Here is a 22,666-nt window from a genome sequence, read left to right as displayed (position 1 = left end):
TTTTCGAAAAAAACAAAGAACATTGAAATGAAATAGAATTTTAAACTTGTGACATCTTTTTATTGAAGGAAATATTTACTACAACATACAATCTTATTTATTATTAGTATAGACTAAAAAACTATTTATATAAGGGTTTAATTTTTTTTTTTTCAACTTACTCCCAATAATAACTTGGATCTGTCTTAATTTCAAGTGGGACAATTACCCAACCTAGTCTCTATGCACTCTTTGATTTTGAAAGTTTAAAATCATTTGCATATATAGAGGGGGAGGGCTCCATTCTTGTTGGTTTTGTTAGAATTTATTTTTTAAGAAAAAAGAATAGCAATCAAATTTCTTAAAAAAGAAATAAAAGATACTACTAAAGAATACTCATGGCATTCAAAATTTTTATAAAGTGTCATGAGTTCAATTTTTTTACTTTGACAATAATTAATGATTATAGAAAATTATTAATATAATAAATTATATAGCACATGATATTTGATTTTACTAACACCGGTATAACCTAAAAGAGTATTAAGTACACTTATGTGTTTTCGTATTTCTCTTACAAATATAATAGAGCATTAACTGATATGGGGCAGAAGATGTTTAGCACTAGTGAAGTGTCACTTTATAATTGGTTAATAATTTTTTATAATATTTATTAATTAAAATAAAACATGTGAGCCTCAATATTGAATTGCACTACTAGTAAACAAAAAAAAAATTATTCAAAATCGAAATATTTTTTTTTCTAAACAAATAATAAAAGAAGTCTCCAAAATTATCCCTTTGAGGCATTTAATATGTTGTTTGTGGTGCTTTGTTTGAGGCATTCTATTCTAGTAAAAGAAAGAAATGAAACAACAAACTCAAACGAAAAAAAAAAAAAAGAATTATTCAAAATGAAAGCATTCTATTTGTATAAAAAAAAAGGGTAAATACTATATTGGACCCTATATTTTACAGAAGTAATTGATTGGACCCTTTGTTTGGTTAAATGACAAAATGAACCATGTATTTTCTAAAATAGTAAAAATAGGAACTTGAGCTTAATTTTTGATAACTTTTTTTTAATATAACCAACTTGAAGACAATTCGTAACATGAACAAATACAGAAAATGTAAACAATTTTGTCATAACACCTTTAGATCGAATTATTATCAAATTTTATTTTGACAAAAAATCAGTTTAAAGTCTTATTTATGTTATTTTAAAAAATACAGGGTTCATTTTGTTATTTAACAAAACAGGAAGTACAACTGGTGACTTTTGCAAAATATATAGTCTAAAATGGTATTTACTAAAAAAAAATAAAAAAAATCAAACAACACTCAAAAATATCTCTTTGAGACATTTAACGTTGTTGTTAGTGGTGTATATATTAGATTTGGAACTTCTATTGGACACTTGCTACAATTCATCTTGTAACCAAACAAATTAAGCTTTACCAAGTCATTTTCGCTTTTTGGATGCCTAAGATGTAGTTTTGTTTGTTTGTTTGTTTTATTATTTGTTTTGAATAATTTACGTTATAAATATTTAATTTAATTTTTGATTAGAGAAATACTTATGTTTAATTTTTAACGATAATAATACTAAAGTTATATTTTTGGAACTTCTGTAGGTATCCAGTTGTTATCTGTCAAGTCAATAGCCACATGACAATCCTTAATTAGTCCAAATTATTAAACTTTTATTTTTTATTGAAAAAATCATTTAAATATATCACAATAAAAAAATACGTGGATATTAACTAAGCAGTTAACGGTCACGTACCTACCGAAGTTCTAAAAATAAAATATAAGTATTATTAGTGTCAAAAATTAAACTTAAGTACATTTATATGCAACCAAGAATAAAATTTAAGTATTTATGCCGCAAATTATCTTTTTTTTTGTATTGTTCAATTTTCAAAAAAAATTATATATATAAATTTGTAATTTGTAATATTTTATTTACTAATAATTAAATTAATGTCCTCTCTTTATTTTTACTTTTGCAGTTTGGCCCCGAATCATTTATTTTATGCTTATCAAAAGTTAATTACCACATAAATGTGTATTATATTTGTGTGTAATTTATGTGTGCAAGTATCATTACTTTTTTTACATAGATAGATATTAGATAATTTTGATTTTTTTTATATGACAATGTACATTATAAATATCTAAGATTATATTTCCTATAAATTTTTGAGAAATTCAGAATAATTTATAACACGTCAAAATAAAGTTTAAACATTTTGTTGTACAGATACTTTTTATATTTTATACGCTTGTAAAATATATTATTTGAACCTTATTTTCTATAGTGTATTTCAAATTTTTCTAAACTTTATTATTATATATCTTTTTTTTTAAGAAAAAACTTTATTATATATTTTAAATGACTACAACAATATATATTTTATCATATAAAAAAAAAATTAAAATTATAACTATTCAAATGTTAAAAATACCAAAAAAGTACACCAACTTTTAAAGTGCATCATATTACCTATAATGCAACAGTCTAAGTTTAACTTTATTTTAATATATGGAGTAATGTAAAATTTTATGAAACTTAGTGAGTAAGTTGTAAAATGTGTATCAACGTGTCGTATTCGTATCATATTTTATTTGATATATTTTAATATTTCATATTAGGTATCGATTTATTTTTTTACTTGCATTTAAATTTGTCAACCCTAACCCGAACAATAAAACTAATTATACGACACATGTATTGCACGTAACATCAATTTAGTTTATATATACATATATATATTTTTTGATGAAATGAGAACTTCATTAAATTTAGCAATCTGAATACATAATATCCAGCAGACATGCTGGAGCATTAGACACACAGAAGCTACGTTCAGATAAAGACCGAGACAACCTAGTAATAGCATGTGCTAGACGGTTTGCTGAACGTTTTACAAAATGAATTGTGGAAAAAGGAATAGGAGATAAAAGAACTTGGCAATCATGAACAAGAACACCAAAAACCGAATTAAGAGGAATACTGCTTCGAATAGCCTGAACAGAAAGCAAACTATCAGTCTCTAGCTCAACAGTGTGCCAGTTATGACTTTTAATCCAGCTTAAGGCTTCCTTGATGCCAATGATTTCTGCAACTTCAGGTGTAAAGGTCCCAGTATTACAGCCAGCTTTGCCGTCAATAATGATACCCGAGTTATTTCTTGCAACCATTCCATAACCATATCTGTTCTCACTAGCAAACGTAGCAGCATCAACATTTATCTTGATTGTGTTTGTATCCGGTTTAGTCCACAGCTCAGCCCCATCTCCATTACTATGGAAATTAATGGAAGATAGGGAAGTGTTATCCTGAGCTTTAATCCAATGATCAAGAGATATCCGTGCTGAAGCTAAAACATTTGCAACAGTGAGAGCTTTGTTTTTCCAGACAATAGAGTTTCTTGCTTTCCAAAGAGACCAACAAACCATAACCATCTGGTAAACACGATCATCATCAAGTTTGTGAAAAATATTATCTAACCAGGTTGGGAAGGAGTCATCAAGAGAAATTCCAGCAGGCAGACCCATAGAATTCCAACAGCATGAAGCAAAATGGCAAGAAAGAAGAGCATGAGATATTGTCTCTGGAGCAGAAAGGCAAACTGGACAAGTGGAAGGAATATCCACATGTTTAATTCTGAGATTCACGCAAGTTGGTAAGACCCCAGATGCAGCGCGCCAGAGAAGATTCTTGACTTTTGGTGGGATCTTGAGTTGCCAAAGATTCCGCCAAAACCCAGATTTGTTAACACCTGACCGTGGATCCTTGTTATCCTGAAGCATGCGATAGGCACTTTTGACAGAAAAGAGACCAGAATGTTCGCCAGACCATGACCAAAAGTCACCTGAAGCCAAAAAACTCAGTGGAATACTAAGGATAAGATCAGCATCACGGTGGTTGAACATATCCTGAACAAGTTCAATATCCCAAGTTCTAGCATCAACAGAGAAAAGAGAACTCACAGTATGACCAATTAGACCCACATGAGAGGAAGTGACATATGGGTTAGTGGAATGAGGCAGCCAAGGTTGATGTAAGATACTGACCGACAAACCATTACCAATGGTTCGTCTTGCCCCCAAACGAACTGAAGACTGAGCTTGCCAAATGCTCCTCCAAACAAAGCTTGGATTCCTTCCAAGATCGGCCGATAGGTAGTCGGCATATGGGAAATAACGAGCCTTGTAGATTCTAGAAACCAAAGAGTTCGGGTGTGTCAAAAATCTCCAACCTTGCTTAGCAAGCATAGCAAGATTGAAATCATGGAGTAGACGAAAACCCAAACTGCCTTCATGTTTTGGTTGAGAGATTCGGTTCCAATTCATCCAAATAATACTGTTGCCTTTGCTACCAGTAGTCTTCCACCAGAAACGAGCCATAAGTTTTTCAATTTCATCACAGGTACCCAAAGGAAGAAGGAACACACTCATAGCATAAGTAGGAAGGGATTGGACAACCGACTTCAACAGAATTTCTTTACCAGCGCCAGATAATAATTTTCCAGTCCAACTATTGATTCTATTGATCACTTTATTCTTCAGAAAACCAAGAATTGATTTTTTTTATTTTGTCCAATGATATTTGGTAGACCCAGGTAAAAGCTGTTGTCAGAGGCTTCAACCATACCAAGAAGTGAGCATATTTGGTGCCGAACAACATGTTGGACATTTGGACTGAAGAAAATGGAAGACTTTGTGAGATTGACCTCTGGACAGGAAGCAGTTTCAAATCGACGAAGAAGAGTCATGACACTGCGTGCTGCACCTGAATTAGCTTGGCAAAAGAGGTAGCTGTCATCAGCAAACAGCATATGAGAGATGGTGGGAGCACCGTTAGTAACACGGCAGCCTTGCAGCAATCTGTCATCTTCGAACTTGGAAATAAGAGCAGAGAAACCTTCAGCACAAATGATGAACAAGTAAGTGGATAGGGGATCGCCTTGTCGAATACCACGAGTGGGAAGGATAGGTCCCAAGACATGGCCACCATGAATAATAGAATAGCGAACACTGGTCACACAAGACATTATCAGATTAACCCATCGAAGACTGAATCCCATTTGAAGCATAACCGCCCGTAGATAACCCCATTCTACTCGATCATAGGCTTTGCTCATGTCAAGCTTAAGTGCCATATATCCTTTCTTTTTATGAACTTTACGTTTCAAGTAATGCATAACTTCAAAAGCTATCATTATATTATTAGAAATAAGGCATCCGGGAATAAAGGCACTCTGAGTAGGGGAGATTACCTGATCAACTAGAGGTTTCATTCTGTTGGCAAGCACCTTGGCAGCAATTTTGTATGCAACATTACACAAAGCAATAGGACGGAGATCACCCATGGTAACTGAAGTCTTTTTCTTGGGAATAAGAACCAAGTTAGTGTCATTGAGGCTTTCGGGAAAAGAGTCTGTTTCAAAGAAGTCTCTCACAAGAGAAATAACATCTGAACCCACAATATGCCAGTATTTCTGAAAGAAACCAGGTCCCATGCCATCAGGCCCCGGTGCTTTATCAGGATGCATTTAGAAGAGAGCAAGTCGAACCTCATCATCACCGATCGGTTGCAAAAGCATATTATTGTGTAAATCAGTGATAGAGCACCTTATACCAGCTATGACATAATCAAAGTTAGGATTTCTAGCAGTAAAGATATCTTGAAAATACTGGACAATAATATCTTGCAAACCATTATCCCAAGTAGCCCATGACCCGTCAGCTCTTTATAATTGATGAATGTTATTGGCTCTTTTCCTTGAACTAGCCATAGCATGAAAGAATTTAGAATTTTTTATCACCACTGTTAAGCCAAAATTGCTTTGATCGCTGTTTCCAGTATAATTCTTATTGGGCAAGGATCTCAAAATAATTATTTTGCTCTTGACAAAAATCATGTACAGAGGTGGGGTCAGTTTTACCTTTTAGAGCAGAAAGGTTGGCTTTGCTTCTTTTAATTTTCTGCTTAAAATTGCATGTGAGACTCCTACCCCAATCGGCTAACAAGAGGCTGCATTGCTTTATTTTCTCCTGAAAAGATGCATGAGGAAAGTCCTCCCAACAAGATTGAACAATTTGACTACAGAGAGGCTCACGAGTCCAAGCATTTTCAAACTTAAAATGATACACAAAGCTAGTTACAGCAATCCGCTCAGGTTGACGAAAAATGGGCGTATGATCGGAAGAAGAAATATCACAATTGGTTAAGACAGCTTGTGGAAAAGAATTAAGCCAAAGCTGAGACACAAGTGCTTTATCCAACCTGATTTCAACCTAATTAGCCGTGCCTTTTCCTCTTTCCCAAGTGTAAGGGTGGCCATGAAGCTTTAAATCGACAAGATTGCATCTTCTAAGTACACTCTAAAAGCCATGAATAAGAGAATGTGGATAAAGTCTACCTCCTCGCTTCTCAGATTGATCACCAATGTTGTTGAGATCACCAATAATACACCACGGGAGTTGAGAAGAAGCGGCTAAAGATTCAATGAGTTGCCAAGTTTTGAACCGAAAGCTTCGGTTTGGTTCCCCATAAATACCAGTCAAACGCCAAGGAATGCAATTAGGAGCACGAACAACTACATCAATATGGTTACTTGAACATCCCAGAAAAAGAACATCATCATTAATTCTCCAAAGAAGAGCAAGTCCCCCTTTGTGGCCGTGAGCTTCCACACAGTAAGCTCCTTCAAAACCGAGCTTGTATTTAATCCGAGTCACAACATCAGTTTTGCAAAAAGTTTCACACAAGAAAACAAAATTGGGCTTCTTTTGAACAACAATGTTCTCAAGGAATTGACAGGCCCGTGGGTTCCCAAGCCCACGACAATTCCAACTTAAAGTATTCATAATGGCTGGTGGGCCTGGAAACCAGAACCCACCGAATGCAAGTTTTTTGGATCAATATCAACCTGGCCCATAGTGTTAGTGTGGCCCGTAGTAGTAGCATGGCCCATGATGTTAACGTGGCCCATAGTAGTAGATTGGGCCTCATTGATTAAAGCACTTGCAAATCTTTTCCTTTTTAATTCTGATTGTGCCAACTCATCAGCATCGTCTTCTTGATTACCATAAACAACAACCTCCTTATTTTTGGTACGTGAATGAGAAAAATTAGGGGAAGACAATCCCATAAAATTAGCACGGTTGGGGTTGGCACTGCTATTGGCTGGACCGTTTGCGTTCACACCAGGAGAGAAGTTGCTGCCAGCTTTGCCCGATCGGAGGTAAGGAGATTCGGTGAAGTTCTGGTGCTGCCGAGAAGCTGTTTTCATGTGAAGACTGTATGGTTTTACGATAAGATGCTCAGGAGTGTCAAAAAGCCGTGGGCAGAAGCATTCTGAATGCCCCATGAGACCACAAATAAAGCAGAACGTTGGGACGTTTTCATACCGAAAAATGGCGTATAATGAACTGCCATCATGCTTCTTGAACTTCATACGTCTTTTCAGGGGGGAATCAAGAGAAAGAGTGACACGGATCCGCAGAAATTCACGCCAAACGCCTGTGAAGTTTTTGGGGTCGGATTCGAGAAACTTGCCGACGTAATTACCAGCATCTTTGGCCACTTTCATAGTCGAGAAACTGGCCTGAAGATCGTGAATCTGAACCCATAGATCAAAAGTGTTGAGCGGCACAGTCCTAGGATTGCCACCTTCGTTGAGACGCTCGATTATGAGTTGTTTTTGATCGTAAGTCCACGGGGTGCCTTTGATAACTCGTTGAATGTCTATCTCATGATAGAATTGAAACAAAAAACGATTTTGATCAAGTTGTTAAGCGTACATACCTCTGCCGGGTTTCCACAAGTCTGCCATAATGTTCTGAAAAATACGAAAATCAGAGATCTTTCCCGTTAACAGCAACCCAACGAGACACCATGGACTGTCAATGTGCTGATCATCGTCAGCCTCTGTTTCTTCATAGAAAGTTTCCTCAGCTTCTTCTTCTTCAAGCTGGATATTCTTCCATCCTTCTTCTATCTCATTCAATGGTGTGCTACTGGAGGCCATGGGACAGGGACGTACAGGGAGAACAATCTGTAATATCCAGTTTATATATATATATTGGTATTTGGTATATTAAGTGTGATACAATTATATTGTTATTATTATTACTATTATTATTATTATTATTATTATTATTATTATTATTATTATTATTATTATTATTATTATCATTACTATTATTGTTATTATTATTATTATTATTATTATTATTATTATTATTATTATTATTATCATCATCATTATTATTAATATCTTTTTGTTGTTGTTGTTGTGCGTGTGTGTGGGTGGGAAAAAGAAAAAAAAATGATATGTATATATTAAATAGTGAGATAGATAGATAGTGAAGCATTAGAGTAGTTAGTTTAGAATTTGAAATTTAAATTATATCAGCATAATTTTATCTGATTAGTTAGATTTTTTTTTTTTTAAATTTAAACCTATTATACGATATGTTATATACGTATATACTCTAGAACCCTTGCAACCAGATAGTATCGTATTCCTTTATTCTCACCATCTCTCAATTTTTTTTATCATCTCTATTGCACCAAATAAATTTTTTTAATCTTAAGAGCTTCGGGGTCAGCAATCAACCGATAATCGTTCCGTGTCTTCGGAATCTTCAAGTAAAAATTCGTAGTGTGTTTTATTTTCGTTTTGAGAGAAATAGGCTTTCACAAAACTACTATATCTCTCTCCTCGTATATCCATTTTCAGTGACCTAGGTACCGTTTTAAAGATAATTTAATGTTCTACATTTTTTATGAAGAATCTCTTTCCTAATTCGGATTATTTCGATGTCAAAAAATTCATGTTTTACACTGACTGTCAAATTACAGTTTTTTTTTTTTTTAAATTTCCTTCCGATATTGCCTTAGTAAAACTGTGATATCGCTCTCGATATCTATTATTTTCCAGTGATTCTTGTACTGTTAGAAAGATAATTCAATGAGCCATATTTTCTTTGAAGAAACCTTTCCCTAATTCGGAGTTCTTACCAGTCAAAAACTAGAATCTTTACTCGGTTATGATATTTCGTTTTAAGTTTTGTTTCAGAAAAAGTATCTTCAGTAAAAATTCAATATTTCTCTCACTTTTGATCTATTTTAAAAGATCTTTATCTCGTTTTAAATATTAGGAAAATAGCTACATTTTTTATGAAGAAAGTATTGTCTAGATCGGGGTGTAACTATTTTTAAAACTTTTATTTTTGGGCTGTATTCAGAAATCGGCATGATCCAGGATTTTAAAGAAACTGTTTTGAGAAAACATGCATAACTCCTAGGTTATAGCTCCAATTTTGATGATCTTTATACCGTTAGAAAGGTCTTTCAATTAACTAAAAACTTTGTGAACAGTAGGACTTCTAATTCAAACGTTTTATGAGTCAAATTCTAGGCTAAACTTGTTGTACAGTAAGAGTAATAAATATATTGAGTTTATCGGTGGACTAAGGGTTTCGTTAAATGTTATAGGGCCTAGAAGGTATCGTAAGAGTTAATTACAGCGGAGCTGAGGTAAGGAAAAATAATTATACTTTATACTTGCTTTTTATATGGTTTGCGTACCTAGTATGACTGCTTGAATAAATTGTATTGAAACTGTGGAATGTGATGGTTTCGGTGAAATAGTGTTTTGTCGATGGATTGTATATGGCTGTTTAATTATGTTCCAGGTACTTGGAAGTGGTTGGAAACCACACATGTATGGTGATGTAATAAGTGAGGCAGTGTATGTAAGGGTGCACTGGTTATTGGTACTGCGTTCTGGTTAAGAACGTAAGACACTCCAGATTTGTATGGAAGCTGGAGTGTGAGTGTGTGGTATTTCAGTATTTGTTTGGCTGCCTCTATTTATACTTGTGATTAGTTTGTTGTATGTTTGATGTATTTGTTTGTGCTATGATGTGTGAATGCTAGTACATAGTATTTTGTTTTTCCTTACTGGGCTTTGCAGCTCACCCCTTATTTACCCCCTATGTGCAGATAAGTAAGCATGTAAGCTTTCGGTGACAAGTTGAGTCTGGGCAGCGTGGGGTGTATCTCGTGTGATCATGTAACTGCGTCTGGTCTTGGCCATTTTGAATTCACGCGACATACACACCATCGCTGCAAAGGATCAACTTGTCATCAAGTATGTATGCTTTATATATGTTATGTCTTATATGTTAAATTTAGTTTAGTCTTTATCTTTTGATTTTTCTTTAGTTAGCTAGAAGTTTAGGGTATGGTTAATCGAAACAATTAACTGATTCTTCGGAGTTAGAATTTTATTATAACTCAAACAATTTTCTTATTAGTGTAATTTTTTTTTATATGAGTGAAGATTATTTATTTATTTATTTTACATGGTGAATTGTTGCTTGATGATTTACGTTTTTTTTTAAGTTTATATAATTTAGTGTATAGATATTTCCTTTTTGAGCGAGATACATCTTTGGTTATTTTTCTTACCGCTACCATCTCCTTTCTTTTGAAGAACAAGTTAAGGGATTTGATAGAAAACGGTGAACCCAGAAGATCAACCCGGTTGAATGAAAGAGCGGTTGTAAGAGACCGAGCTAGAGGTCGCGGGCGAGGAGGTGCTCCCGGTCGAGGTCGCGGTTGAGGCAGGGGAAACCAGCATGTCCCTTCCGAGGCGGTGATCCAGGAGAATCAAAATGCCCCTGTAAATGGACAACAACCAGGTCAAGGTGGGGGCAACCATGAAGTCCCTGCTGGGGTAGTTGGTCAAGAACACCAAAACGCCCCTGTAGTGGTGCCACCACAACAAGAAGATTTGGCGCAAGAAGTTGCTCGTCTCAGGGAAGAAATTAGGAAGCGAGATGAAGAGCCTCACAACCGTCAAGAACAACCCAATCAAGGACAACATCAATTTTTGCCGGTGCAATACATGCCTATGCCGGAGGGTCGATGGGAACCAATATATGAAAGGTTACGCAAGCAACACCCACCAAATTTTGAAGGGGGCTCAGATCCAATGGAAGCTGAGGAATGGTTAAGAACAGTGGAAGGTATTGTTGAGTACATGTGGCTCGGTAACGGAGATAGTGTAGCTTGTGCTGCTAGTTTATTGAAAAAGGATGCCCGCATCTGGTGGGATGTTATTAAACAAACACGGGATGTGACCGCAATGACCTGGGTTGACTTTGTACATGTTTTTAACAAAAAATACTACAGTGAAGCAATACGCTCAGCTAGAGTAAATGAGTTCACGAGCCTGAGGCAGGGTAAGTCTACAGTTACAGAGTATGCTCGCCAATTTGACAGATTAGCAAAGTTTGCCACAGATCTGGTTCCTACTGAGTTTCTGAGGATTCATTGTTTTACTGAAGGGCTCGACTCCCGAATAAGTCGGGACATAGCGATGTCAGGAGTAAGGGCAACCACGTATGCTGAGGTACTGGAAAAAGCCCTAGAAGCTGAGTTGTGTGAAAGTCGTATGCAGAAAGACAATACAGCAAGGTGGGAGGCCAGAAAGGCCAGTAATGGAGGTGGTGATAACAAAAGGAAACTGACATGTAACCAACACAACGAAGCCGACAAGAGAAACAAGATAGGGTCCAATAACTACAAAGGGAAGAAGCCATATGTGGAGTACCCCCTATGCCCAACATGTAAGCATCCGGGAGAATGTCGACTGAAAGGCAAGACTTGTTACAAGTGTGGGCAACCAGGCCACTATAAGAAGGACTGTCCGCAAAAGGGTGATCAACTCAAGGATGACAAACTTGTCCCAACTCGAGTATTTGCACTAACCAGAGGGGAGGCTGAGACTAGTAACACTGTGGTTGCAGGTCAGATTTCTATCTCTGGAAAACTATGTACTGTTTTATTTGATTCTGGAGCTACGCACTCATTTATTGCTTTAAAGATGATAGATAAGTTAGAACTACCGTATGTAAACTTTAGTTATAAGTTCATGACGAAGTTGCCCTCGGGCGAGGTTATGATATCATCTAGAGGAGTGCGGGATGCGCCAATAAGGATTGCAGACAAGGAACTTAGTGGAGATCTGATAGAGCTGGAGATGAGGGATTACGATCTTATCTTGGGTATGGATTGGCTATCACGACATGGAGCAACAATAGACTGCCGAAAGAGGACAGTCACTTTCACCCCTGAATCTCGAGAGGCATTCATATTTGAAGGAATCAAAGTCAAGTCAAGATTACCGCTAGTTACAGCCTTTGTGACAGTCAGTAGTCCCGTGATCCGTAAGGGGAAATACTGGGTAAGCTGTGCAATCCCACACCGCCTGGGGAAGGTCAAGTGGGATGATTCTGAGACTGTGTAGGTATGGGACTACACAGTTGAAGAGAGCTTAAATGGATTGATTGGTACTACCTATATCAACAAGGTGCATCTTGTTTTTTGGTAGCCCATCTCGAAAGAACTCCACAGTTAAGCGTGCTTGGCTTGGAGTAATTTCAAGGATGGGTGACCTCCTGGGAAGTTTTCCCAGGATGCGTGTGAGTGAGGACAAAGCACGCTGAAAACACTCGTGTTGGTCTGTAGGGTCAGTCATCAATCCAGAAAGCAGCCAGAGTGTGGCGTACTCGTGTATAAGAGCCATTAGTCCGTGGGTGTAAGGGCCCAATGGAGGCTTGAAGCGGGGACGTTACAAATGGTATCAGAGCCTTGACCCAGCCGGAAGTGTGGTCGACGAGGACGTCGGACCCCGTAAGGGGGGGTGATTGTGACAGTCAGTAGTCCCGTGATCCGTAAGGGGAAATACCGGGTAAGCTGTGCAATCCCACACCGCCTGGGGAAGGTCAAGTGGGATGATTCTGAGACTGTGTAGGTATGGGACTACACAGTTGAAGAGAGCTTAAATGGATTGATTGGTACTACCTATATCAACAAGGTGCATCTTGTTTTTTGGTAGCCCATCTCGAAAGAACTCCACAGTTAAGCGTGCTTGGCTTGGAGTAATTTCAAGGATGGGTGACCTCCTGGGAAGTTTTCCCAGGATGCGTGTGAGTGAGGACAAAGCACGCTGAAAACACTCGTGTTGGTCTGTAGGGTCAGTCATCAATCCAGAAAGCAGCCAGAGTGTGGCGTACTCGTGTATAAGAGCCATTAGTCCGTGGGTGTAAGGGCCCAATGGAGGCTTGAAGCGGGGACGTTACAGCCTTGAAGGCACAAAGGATGATACGTGCGGAATGTCAAGCATACTTGGCCAGCATAGTAGACAAGTCAAGAGAAACCACCCTCAAGCCAGAGAATGTCCACATAGTATGTAAAATCCAAGAAGTTTTTCCGGAAGACCTACCAGGGCTACCCCCATATAGAAAGATAGAATTTGTGATTGAGTTAGCGCCAGGCACAGCACCAATCTCGAGGGCTCCATATCGCATGGCTCCCAATAAATTGAAGGAATTGAAAGCTCAACTACAAGATCTTTTAGACAAGGGGTTCATTAGACCAAGTTACTCACCTTGGGGTGCGCCACTGTTGTTCATTAAGAAGAAGGACGGTAGTATGCGGATGTGTATAGACTATCGAGAGCTGAACAAAGTGACTATAAAGAACAAGTATCCCTTGCCTCGCATCGATGATTTGTTTGATCAGTTACAAGAGGCGATCGTCTTCTCAAAGATCGACTTGAGATCTGGGTACCACCAATTGAAAGTCCGAGAGGAAGATATAGCAAAGACGGAATTTCGAACACGGTATGGGCATTATGAATTTCTAGTGATGTCATTTGGGTTAACCAATGCCCCAGCAGCCTTCATGGATTTAATGAATAGAGTATTCAAGGAATATCTTGACAAGTTTGTGGTGGTATTCATTGATGACATACTCATTTATTCAAGGACAATGGAAGAGCACGAGGAGCACTTAAGGCTAACTCTAAGCAGACTCAAAGAGCACCAATTGTACGCCAAATTCAAAAAGTGTGAGTTCTGGTTGGAGAAAGTGGCGTTTCTAGGCCATATAGTGTCCAAAGATGGGGTAGAGGTGGACCCTGCGAAAATTGAAGCAGTGAAGTGCTGGCCAAAACCAAAAACCGCAAGTGAGGTTCGGAGTTTCCTCAGACTAGCTGGATATTATAGGAGATTCGTTGAAGGGTTCTAAAAAATAGCCACACCGTTGACGAATCTGACTCGAAAGCAACAAAAATTTGCATGGACAGATAAATGTGATGAAAGCTTTCAGACATTGAAAAATAAACTCATAACAGCACCCGTCCTGTGTGTTCCAACTAACAAAGACAAATTTGTAGTATATTGCGATGCATCAAAGCAAGGGCTCGGCTGTGTGTTGATGCAGAATGAGAAGGTGGTAGCCTATGCCTCTAGGCAGCTAAAGGAGTATGAGACAAGGTACCCAACTCATGACTTAGAGTTGGCAGCAGTAGTCTTTGCATTGAAAATCTGGAGGCACTACCTCTATGGAGAGAAGTGTGAAATATACACAGATCACAAAAGCCTAAAATACTTCTTTACACAGAAAGAGCTCAACATGAGACAGAGGCGGTGGTTGTAACTGGTAAAAGATTACGATTGTGAGATACTGTACCATCCTGGAAAGGCTAACGTAGTGGCGGATGCACTTAGCAGACGCAACTATGCAAGCTTATCAATGTTAAGGGCATTAAAAGTGCCGTTGCAACAGGAAATCGAGAGATCTGGAATAGAGTTAGTAACAGGAAAGCTAGCTAACCTCACAATTGAATCAAATTTATTAGAGAATATCAAAGAAGAACAAGCCCAAGATGAGTTTTTAATCAAGAAGCGGGTCGAACTACAAAATGGGAAAGTCGGGGACTTCTCAGTTAATGAAGATGGTATTCTACTATACAAGGTAAGGGTGTGTGTACCTAATAAAGCGGAGTTGCAATCAAAAATCTTACAAGAGGCGCACACTACACCCTATTCTTTACACCCAGGATCAACCAAAATGTACAATGATCTGAAAGGTATGTATTGGTGGCCGGGTATGAAAAATGAGATAGCAGAATTTGTAGCAAAATGCCTTACCTGCCAGCAAGTTAAGGCCGAACACCAGAGACCTGCAGGGTTGTTGCAATCTCTTGATATTCCTGAGTGGAAATGGGAAGATATTGCTATGGATTTTGTGACGGGGTTACCGAAGAACTGTTGGGTTTTATGCCCTAAATAAAACTCTGTTTCAATGTAATCCAGATTATTCAATATCAATAAAGTAACAGAAGTAATTTTTCATTCACTTGTGTATGTTTTGGTTCACTTAATCAATTGCTTGTCTATTTGATTTATAAATTCATCCAAACCCCTTTTCACATACTTGATCATGTTTATGTTAGGTTTTATGCCCTAAATAAAACTCCATTTCAATGTAATCTATCTTATTCAACATCAATATAGAAACAGAAGTATTTTTCATTCATTTGTGTATGTTTTGGCTCACTTTATCAATTGCTTGTCTAATTGATTCATAAATTCATCTTAAACCCTTTTCACATACTTGATCATGTTTATTGTGCTGTCATCACATTGGAAAGTAAACATGACTATGTGAATAAAGTTTCCTAGATTTATCAGACACAGGGTTTTACTGATATGATAATCTACAACAAGAGTTTACTTGTATTTGGAGAAATACTATGTTCTTTCCAGAACATTGGTTAAAGTAAAGCTCAGGTTGGATGCATGGAGTATGCATCGGAAGGGACCGATATTGAACTTTGATTTAGATTTAATTAAACTTACCGTAAAATCTATTCAAGTCAATATCGTCAAGTTGATCCTAGATCAAATGATCTTAATCCTGTTATGATTAGGCTCAATCTTGAAAGGCTATTCGTGTTCTTTGATTTGTTAGTTAAGCCTACTTTTAGGTCAGGGTGATACGTACATTTTGGGAACACGGTAGTGCAATTGAGTGGGAGCGCTAGCATAAACATGGAATCTATAGCTTCTACCTGGCGAATAGTAAGCAAAGGATGATTTCCTTCGAGCTTGACCAAACGAAAATAAATGGTGGAGATCTCATTTCACATAAGCTGAAATATCATTTATACGGGGTCAAGTGTTTTAAGGATAAAATACATAGTAGGGTGTTACGGTAATTTAATCCCTTTACTGTGTAGATCATTCATATAGAGGATCATTGATCAAATTAGGATTATAACAATGGATAACTAATGATGTGTCTATATGGTGGAACATATAGAGCATTCTATATACTGAGAGTGCAATTCTAAGTTCTATGCGTGGATTCAACGAAGAATTAATAAGTTAGTGAATTTTAGTGCTAAATTCTTGATCTACTTATTGGAAGCTCGGTTATATAGACCCATGGTCCCCCCACTAGTTGAGATAATATTGTTTGTAAGACTCATGTAATTGGTTTTGATTAATCAATTATAATTCACGAATTAGACTATGTCTATTTGTGAATTTTTCACTAAGTAAGGGCGAAATTGTAAAGAAAGAGTTAATAGGGGCATATTTGTTAATTATGATACTTTGTATGGTTCAATTAATAAATATGATAAATGACAATATTATTTAATAATTATTAAATAGTTAGAATTGGCATTTAAATGATTGAATTAGGAAATTGGCATTTTTGAGAAAATCAAATACAAAAGGTGTTAAAATTGCAAAATTGCAAAAATCAAGGCCCAGTCCACCTAAGCCATGGCCGGCCACCTATTGTATCTTTTTAAATTGATTTTTTCATTATTTTAATGCCATATAATTCAAATCTAACCCTAGTGGAATGCTATAAATAGATAGTGAAGGCTTCAGGAAAATCACACTTTTTGAATCAGAAAAACCTGAGCCTCCACTCTCTTCTCTAGCCGCCACTCTCTCTCTCTATTCTTCCTTCATATTTCGAACCTCTCTTAGTGATTAGAGTAGTGCCCACACACATCAAGCAAACCTCAATCATAGTGAGGAAGATCGTGAAGAAAGATCATCAGCAAAGGAGATTCAGCATCAAGGATTCAGAGAAGAAGATCCAGGTTCAGATCTTGATAATACTCTGCTACAGAAAGGAATGGTTAGAGATCTGAACGGAAGGAGTCATTATATTCCGCTGCACCCAATGTAAGGTTTCTTGAACTTTATATGTGTTTAATTTATCGTTTTAGAAAGTTCTTATTTAGGATGTTAATAAACATACTTGTGAGTAGATCTAAGATCCTGGTAAAATAATTTCCAACAACTGGCCTCAAAGCCATGGTAATTGATTTACTTGCAAGAAATTTGGACTTTAAAACGATTGTTTGTATGTTCTTTGGATGGTATCATGTTGTATTGGGTGTTATTTGATGATTGATTGATGTTTGTGAAATTTTCGTGAAAAATAATTGCGATTTTATCTCTGTAATTATTTTTATTGGATAGTATGGAAAAAATTAAGCAAGTTAGCCTTTTACAGAACTTAATTTGGATTTTATTTGAATTAGTTATGATTTTTTGAAGATTTGAAAAATCGGGGCTGTGCTGATATTTTCCTGCGATCGCAAATCTGTCCGTACAGTTTCGAATTTTTTTGTTTTTCTTCAATTTTTCATGCTTTTTCATGGAATTAACTTCCAATTTTTTGTATAATTTTGTATTTATACTATTACTATTCCTAATTCAATTCTAATTATCATTTTGAATTAATTTAATATTTTTTAAATTTAATTCAAGATATTAGTGTAATTTGAATATGAATAGAATTAGTATCTATCTTCTTGCTTTAATATCTATCTTAGTTTTAAATTTGATTATATTTTTTTTAAATTTATGGTCAGATTTTATAAGATATTTATAAAATCTTTTAGATATTTTAAAATATCTTATCTTTTAAGATTTTTTTTTTAAATCTTTTTAGATATTTTGACCTTATTTAAATTTAAAATAAGATATTTATAATCATGTAATTTTAAGTAGATATAAGATAATAGTAGGTTTAATTTTAAATTTTTTTTATTTTCGAAATTTAAATTTAATTTCTGAAATTATTTTTTTTTTAAATTTTATTTTATTTTTCGAATATTAAAATATTTTTAATTATTTTTCGAAATTATTTATTTAAAATTAAATAAATCCTACTTCCAACTATCCAGCTAACCTTGTTGCAGGAGTATGTGGTTTTAACTTGTGTGTAAGTTTTCAAAACCTATTATTACTTGATTGCAAATAGCCATGGTTACCTTTTGCCAGATCTATTGATCTGATGGCTCCCTTGGTCAAGATAATAATTTGTAACAGGTAAATTTACAATCTTCTTTCATCTGTGTATGACCTAGCAACATGATAGGACCCATCCAAAGTGTGCCTGTGTGAGCCTATGTGTTTAATTTTATTATAGATGCATATAGGTTAATGTTGCTTAAATAAATTATCATAGTTCTTGATAGGATTTATTTAGGCCCATTTAGTTTTTGGGCCTATTCAATTAATAACAGTTGTTCTTATTAAGGTTAAATTCCTCTCTTTTGGGCCTTGTGTGAGAGTTGGGAGCCATAGAAGTGGGTACGACATACTGAACCCAGCACCCCCTCACACAAACCACCCCAATTGTGAAGGCCCATTTGCCTTATTTGAATGACTGTACTAGGTTAATTACACTAGTTTAACCTAATTAAAATTGAATTAGCAACATAATTAATTTCATTTATTTTGAAATTAATTTAGAAAATCATAGTTTAAAGAATTTTATATTCTAAGCTAAACTATATGTATTTTCTTGTATTTAATTAAATATAGAATTATAACCATCTAGATTCTTTCTGGAACTTATTTTAAATTTTTCATTAAATATTCCTATTTAAGTTGATATTTAGTTATGTAAAACTAACCAACTTAAATCTGAATATCTTTTGAATTCAAAATTTCAAAATTAAGTTGAGAAATTTTAGGCATTGGTTATTAAGATTCTTTAGATATTTTTTAAGTTGATATTATTTCAAATATTAACTTAAAATGGAATGTTTTAGATATTTTTAGGTTAATATCTTTTTGAATATTAACTTAAAATATCCACAAAATTAAGTGGTTACAACTTAATTTTGAATTTAATTAAATCTGATTTGAAAGATATTTAAGTTGATTTTTTAGATTCTTCTAAAACAACTTAAACAAGATATTTTCAAATTTGTTCCATTATTATTCAAATTTTTTTTGAATTTAATTAATAATTGAAAATTAATTAAAGTTGATTTTTTTTATTTAAATCAATTTTGATTTTTAATTTTTCATTATTATATTATGGAACTTATTCGATATTTATTTGAATTTATTTTTTAAATTTAAATAATAATTGAAAATTAATTAAAGTTGATTTTTATTTAAACCAACTTTAATTTGTAATTTTTTATTATTATAATATCGAATTAAATGATTATACAAAATACATATATTATTTTTAAATAATGAGCTTTTAATCAAGAGACATTCGATCTCCATTGTGGGTTTTACACCGCGTTTGTTTTAGTGAGTAATCCTCCCTAATGGAGGAACGTTCATTAGCAATTTCGCACCGTTTAACCTCGCATGATAAGTAATTTGTAAGTGTTTTGTATGGTATAGATCACCCTAATGGTGGCGACCATACTTGACTTGCAAGTTATGAAATAATGGTGGAAGCTCATAAGATAGAATTGCCTTGACTCTCGCCTAAACGGGACAACGCTGAATTCCAATCTTGATCGAATAAAAGGTTGCTAGAATGGTTATCATTTTAGATGAGCTGACAACTCTATTCAATGGATGATACTTTGACTCTCGCCTAAACAGGACACTGTATCAGTTTGTTGAAATACCTTGGAAAATAAACTATGTTAGATTTAGTATTTCTATAACATATGTCATTACTTGTTATTTTCTAAATTGTGTATGAATTTATGAGCCAAAACCTTACTTCTGTTTTATTGATGTGTTGTAGTGTCATTATGAATAACCCACACCCCGATCCTCTCTTAGTTACTATCTTAGCAAAAGAACTCTATAGTGTGAAAATGCATCCTGGTAGTTGCATTAACTCGCACCTCGTTGATGATGAATCAAGTTCCAAAAGGCAAATCTACTGGGAATTGATTTATCAAGAGAACAATGGGTCCAACTTATCCTCAATAGTCTTCCTCCGGAGTATAATGAATTTGTTATCTCTTACATGATCAACAATTCTAACTCCTCCGACATGGACAAGCTCGGCTGAATTACGAGCCCATGAACGGAACTTGATTGCAATGGGTCCCCCTCGGTTTGCAATCAATAATCGAAGGAAAAGGACTAGGTATGAAGGATCTAGCAAAACTGCTTCTTCAAGTACAATTATCAGACATAATCTTCTATGTTTGAATTGTAATGGAAAGGGTCATCATGAAGAACGATGTCCCAGGCTTCTAAACAATTCAAACGAAGGTAATGCTTTTGTCTTTGAATCATGTGTTTTAGAGAACGACAAATCCATCTGGATTGTTGATTCTGGGTCTACTAACCATGTATGTTCTTCACTGCAGTTGCTTGAAACTTGGGAAAATCTGCTTCCAGGAGAATTACAGCTTAAAGTTGGCAATGGCGAATTAGTATCGGTCAAAGCTAGAGGAAAAGCCCGCATCAAGTTTCAACAAAGATTTTTAATTTTAGAAAATGTTTTATTTATTCCAAACTTTAGTAGAAACTTGATTAGTGTCTCATGTTTGCAAACACAATCTTATATATTGAATTTTTCGAGTACAAATTGTTCAATTTCTCGTAATGGATTTCAAATATGTGTTGCTATAATGGAACAAGGGCTTTATGTTTTAAGACCGAGTACTCAAATCTCACTAAATAGTGAACTTTTCAGTGTAGCTAGACCTAGAAACCTAAAAAGAAAAGAGATTGATAATGATGATCAAACTTATCTATGGCATTTACGTTTAGGTCATATAGGCTTTGATAGACTCAATAGGCTCACCAAAGACGGTCCATTGAAAAATGTCGTCTTAGGTGAACCGCCGCATGCGAGTCCCGCCTAGAAGGAAAAATGACTAAACGTTCTTTCTCTGCAAAGGGAGAGCGTGCCAAAATCCCTCTAGGGTTAGTGCATTCCGATGTCTGCGGACCTTTGAATGTCAAAGCCCGAGGTGGTTATGAGTATTTTGTCACTTTCATTGACGATTTCTCTAGATATAGTTTTCTTTACCTAATGCAAAAGAAATCTGAAACGTTTGAAAAGTTTCAAGAATTTCATGCTTTGGCCCAAAACCAATTAGGTAAATCATTAAAGATCTTGCGAACTGATAGGAGTGGAGAATATATGGATATGCAGTTCAAATATCATTTAATTGAACTTGGAATTGAATCCCGATACACTGCCCCAGCCACTCCACAACAAAATGGAGTTGCAGAAAGAAGAAATCGCACTCTTTTGGAAATGGTTAGGTCTATGCTGAGTTATTCAACTCTGTCTACGTCCTTCTGGGGATATGCTATACAGATGGCAAATGACATTCTAAATGTTGTTCCATCTAAAGCAGTCCCTAAGACACCCGTCGAACTTTGGAATGGTCGAACACCTAGTTTACGCCATTACAAAATTTGGGGGTGCCCTGCTCATGTCTTAAGAAAGAAAGAAGGCAAACTTGAATCACGTACCGAAGTATGCATGTTTGTCGGAAATTCTAAAGAGACTAGGGGTGGACTATTTTATAGTCACAAGGATAATAAAGTGTTTGTTTCTACAAATGCTACTTTCCTTGAAGAGAACTATATTAAAGACTACAAAACGAAAAGTAAAGTTGTTCTAGAGGAATTGCTATCAGATATAAGTCCTTCCAATGTTCCGTCCTCTTCCACTCGTGAAGAAGCCGATCCCACTCCCTCAGTTGAACAAACTGAGAAATCTACTACTAAAGTTTCGTTCGTAAGACAACCGTACCTCGTCGTAGTGGGAGGGTTTCAACAAAACCTCGCTCGTTATGGCTTGGATGGTGAAATCAATATGGTCGTAGGTGACGGTATTGATGACGATCCATTAACCTATAAACAGCAATGGCTAGTCCGCAACGAAACGATGGTCACCGCATGGATTCAGAAATGGATTCCATGAAAAAGAACAAAGTCTGGGAATATGTAGACGCACCTGACGACTATCATCCGATAGGATGCAAGTGGGTTTACAAGAAGAAAAGAGGAGCTTGAGGCGAAGTCGAAACTTTCAAAGCTAGACTTGTAACCAAGGGTTATACCCAAAGAGAAGGCGTGGACTATGAGGAAACTTTTAGTCCTGTTGCCATGCTCAAATCCATCCGAATTCTTCTCTCCATAGCTGCTGCTTTCGATTATGAAATCTGGCAAATGGATGTCAAGACTGCCTTCCTTAATGGGGTACTTGAAGAAACCATCTATATGGAGCAACCAGAAGGTTATGTTCTTCCTGGGCAGGAAAAGAAAGTTTGCAAGTTAAACAGGTCTATCTATGGACTTAAGCAAGCTTCTCGCTCATGGAACAAGAGGTTTGATGAAATCATCAAGACCTACGGCTTTCTTCAGAATGAAGATGAACCTTGTGTTTACCAACTCAAGGAAGACCAAATAGTAGTATTCCTGGTCCTTTATGTTGATGACATTTTGATCATTGGAAACAATGTCAAGAAAATGACTCACATTAAGGAATGGCTCAACACTCAATTCGATATGAAAGATTTGGGTGAAGCAGCCTATGTTCTTG

At 35.8% G+C, this 22,666-nt stretch overlaps 1 protein-coding gene across 1 annotated transcript; it reads left to right on the top strand.

The window, feature by feature from the left end:
- Positions 1-8,022: 8,022 nt before the first annotated feature.
- Positions 8,023-14,101, top strand: LOC133031495 (uncharacterized). Its single transcript, XM_061105006.1, has 4 exons — positions 8,023-8,053; positions 10,708-12,218; positions 13,400-13,695; positions 13,840-14,101. Exons 1-4 carry the CDS (start codon positions 8,023-8,025, stop codon positions 14,099-14,101), a joined length of 2,100 nt encoding a protein of 699 aa, XP_060960989.1.
- The last annotated feature ends 8,565 nt before the right edge of the window (positions 14,102-22,666 follow it).

The sequence above is a fragment of the Cannabis sativa genome, chromosome 9 (genome assembly GCF_029168945.1).
Source record: "Cannabis sativa cultivar Pink pepper isolate KNU-18-1 chromosome 9, ASM2916894v1, whole genome shotgun sequence".
Taxonomy (NCBI): domain Eukaryota; kingdom Viridiplantae; phylum Streptophyta; class Magnoliopsida; order Rosales; family Cannabaceae; genus Cannabis; species Cannabis sativa.
The sequence above is the reverse complement of the archived record's forward strand: the minus strand, read 5'-3'. Positions and strand labels throughout refer to the sequence as shown.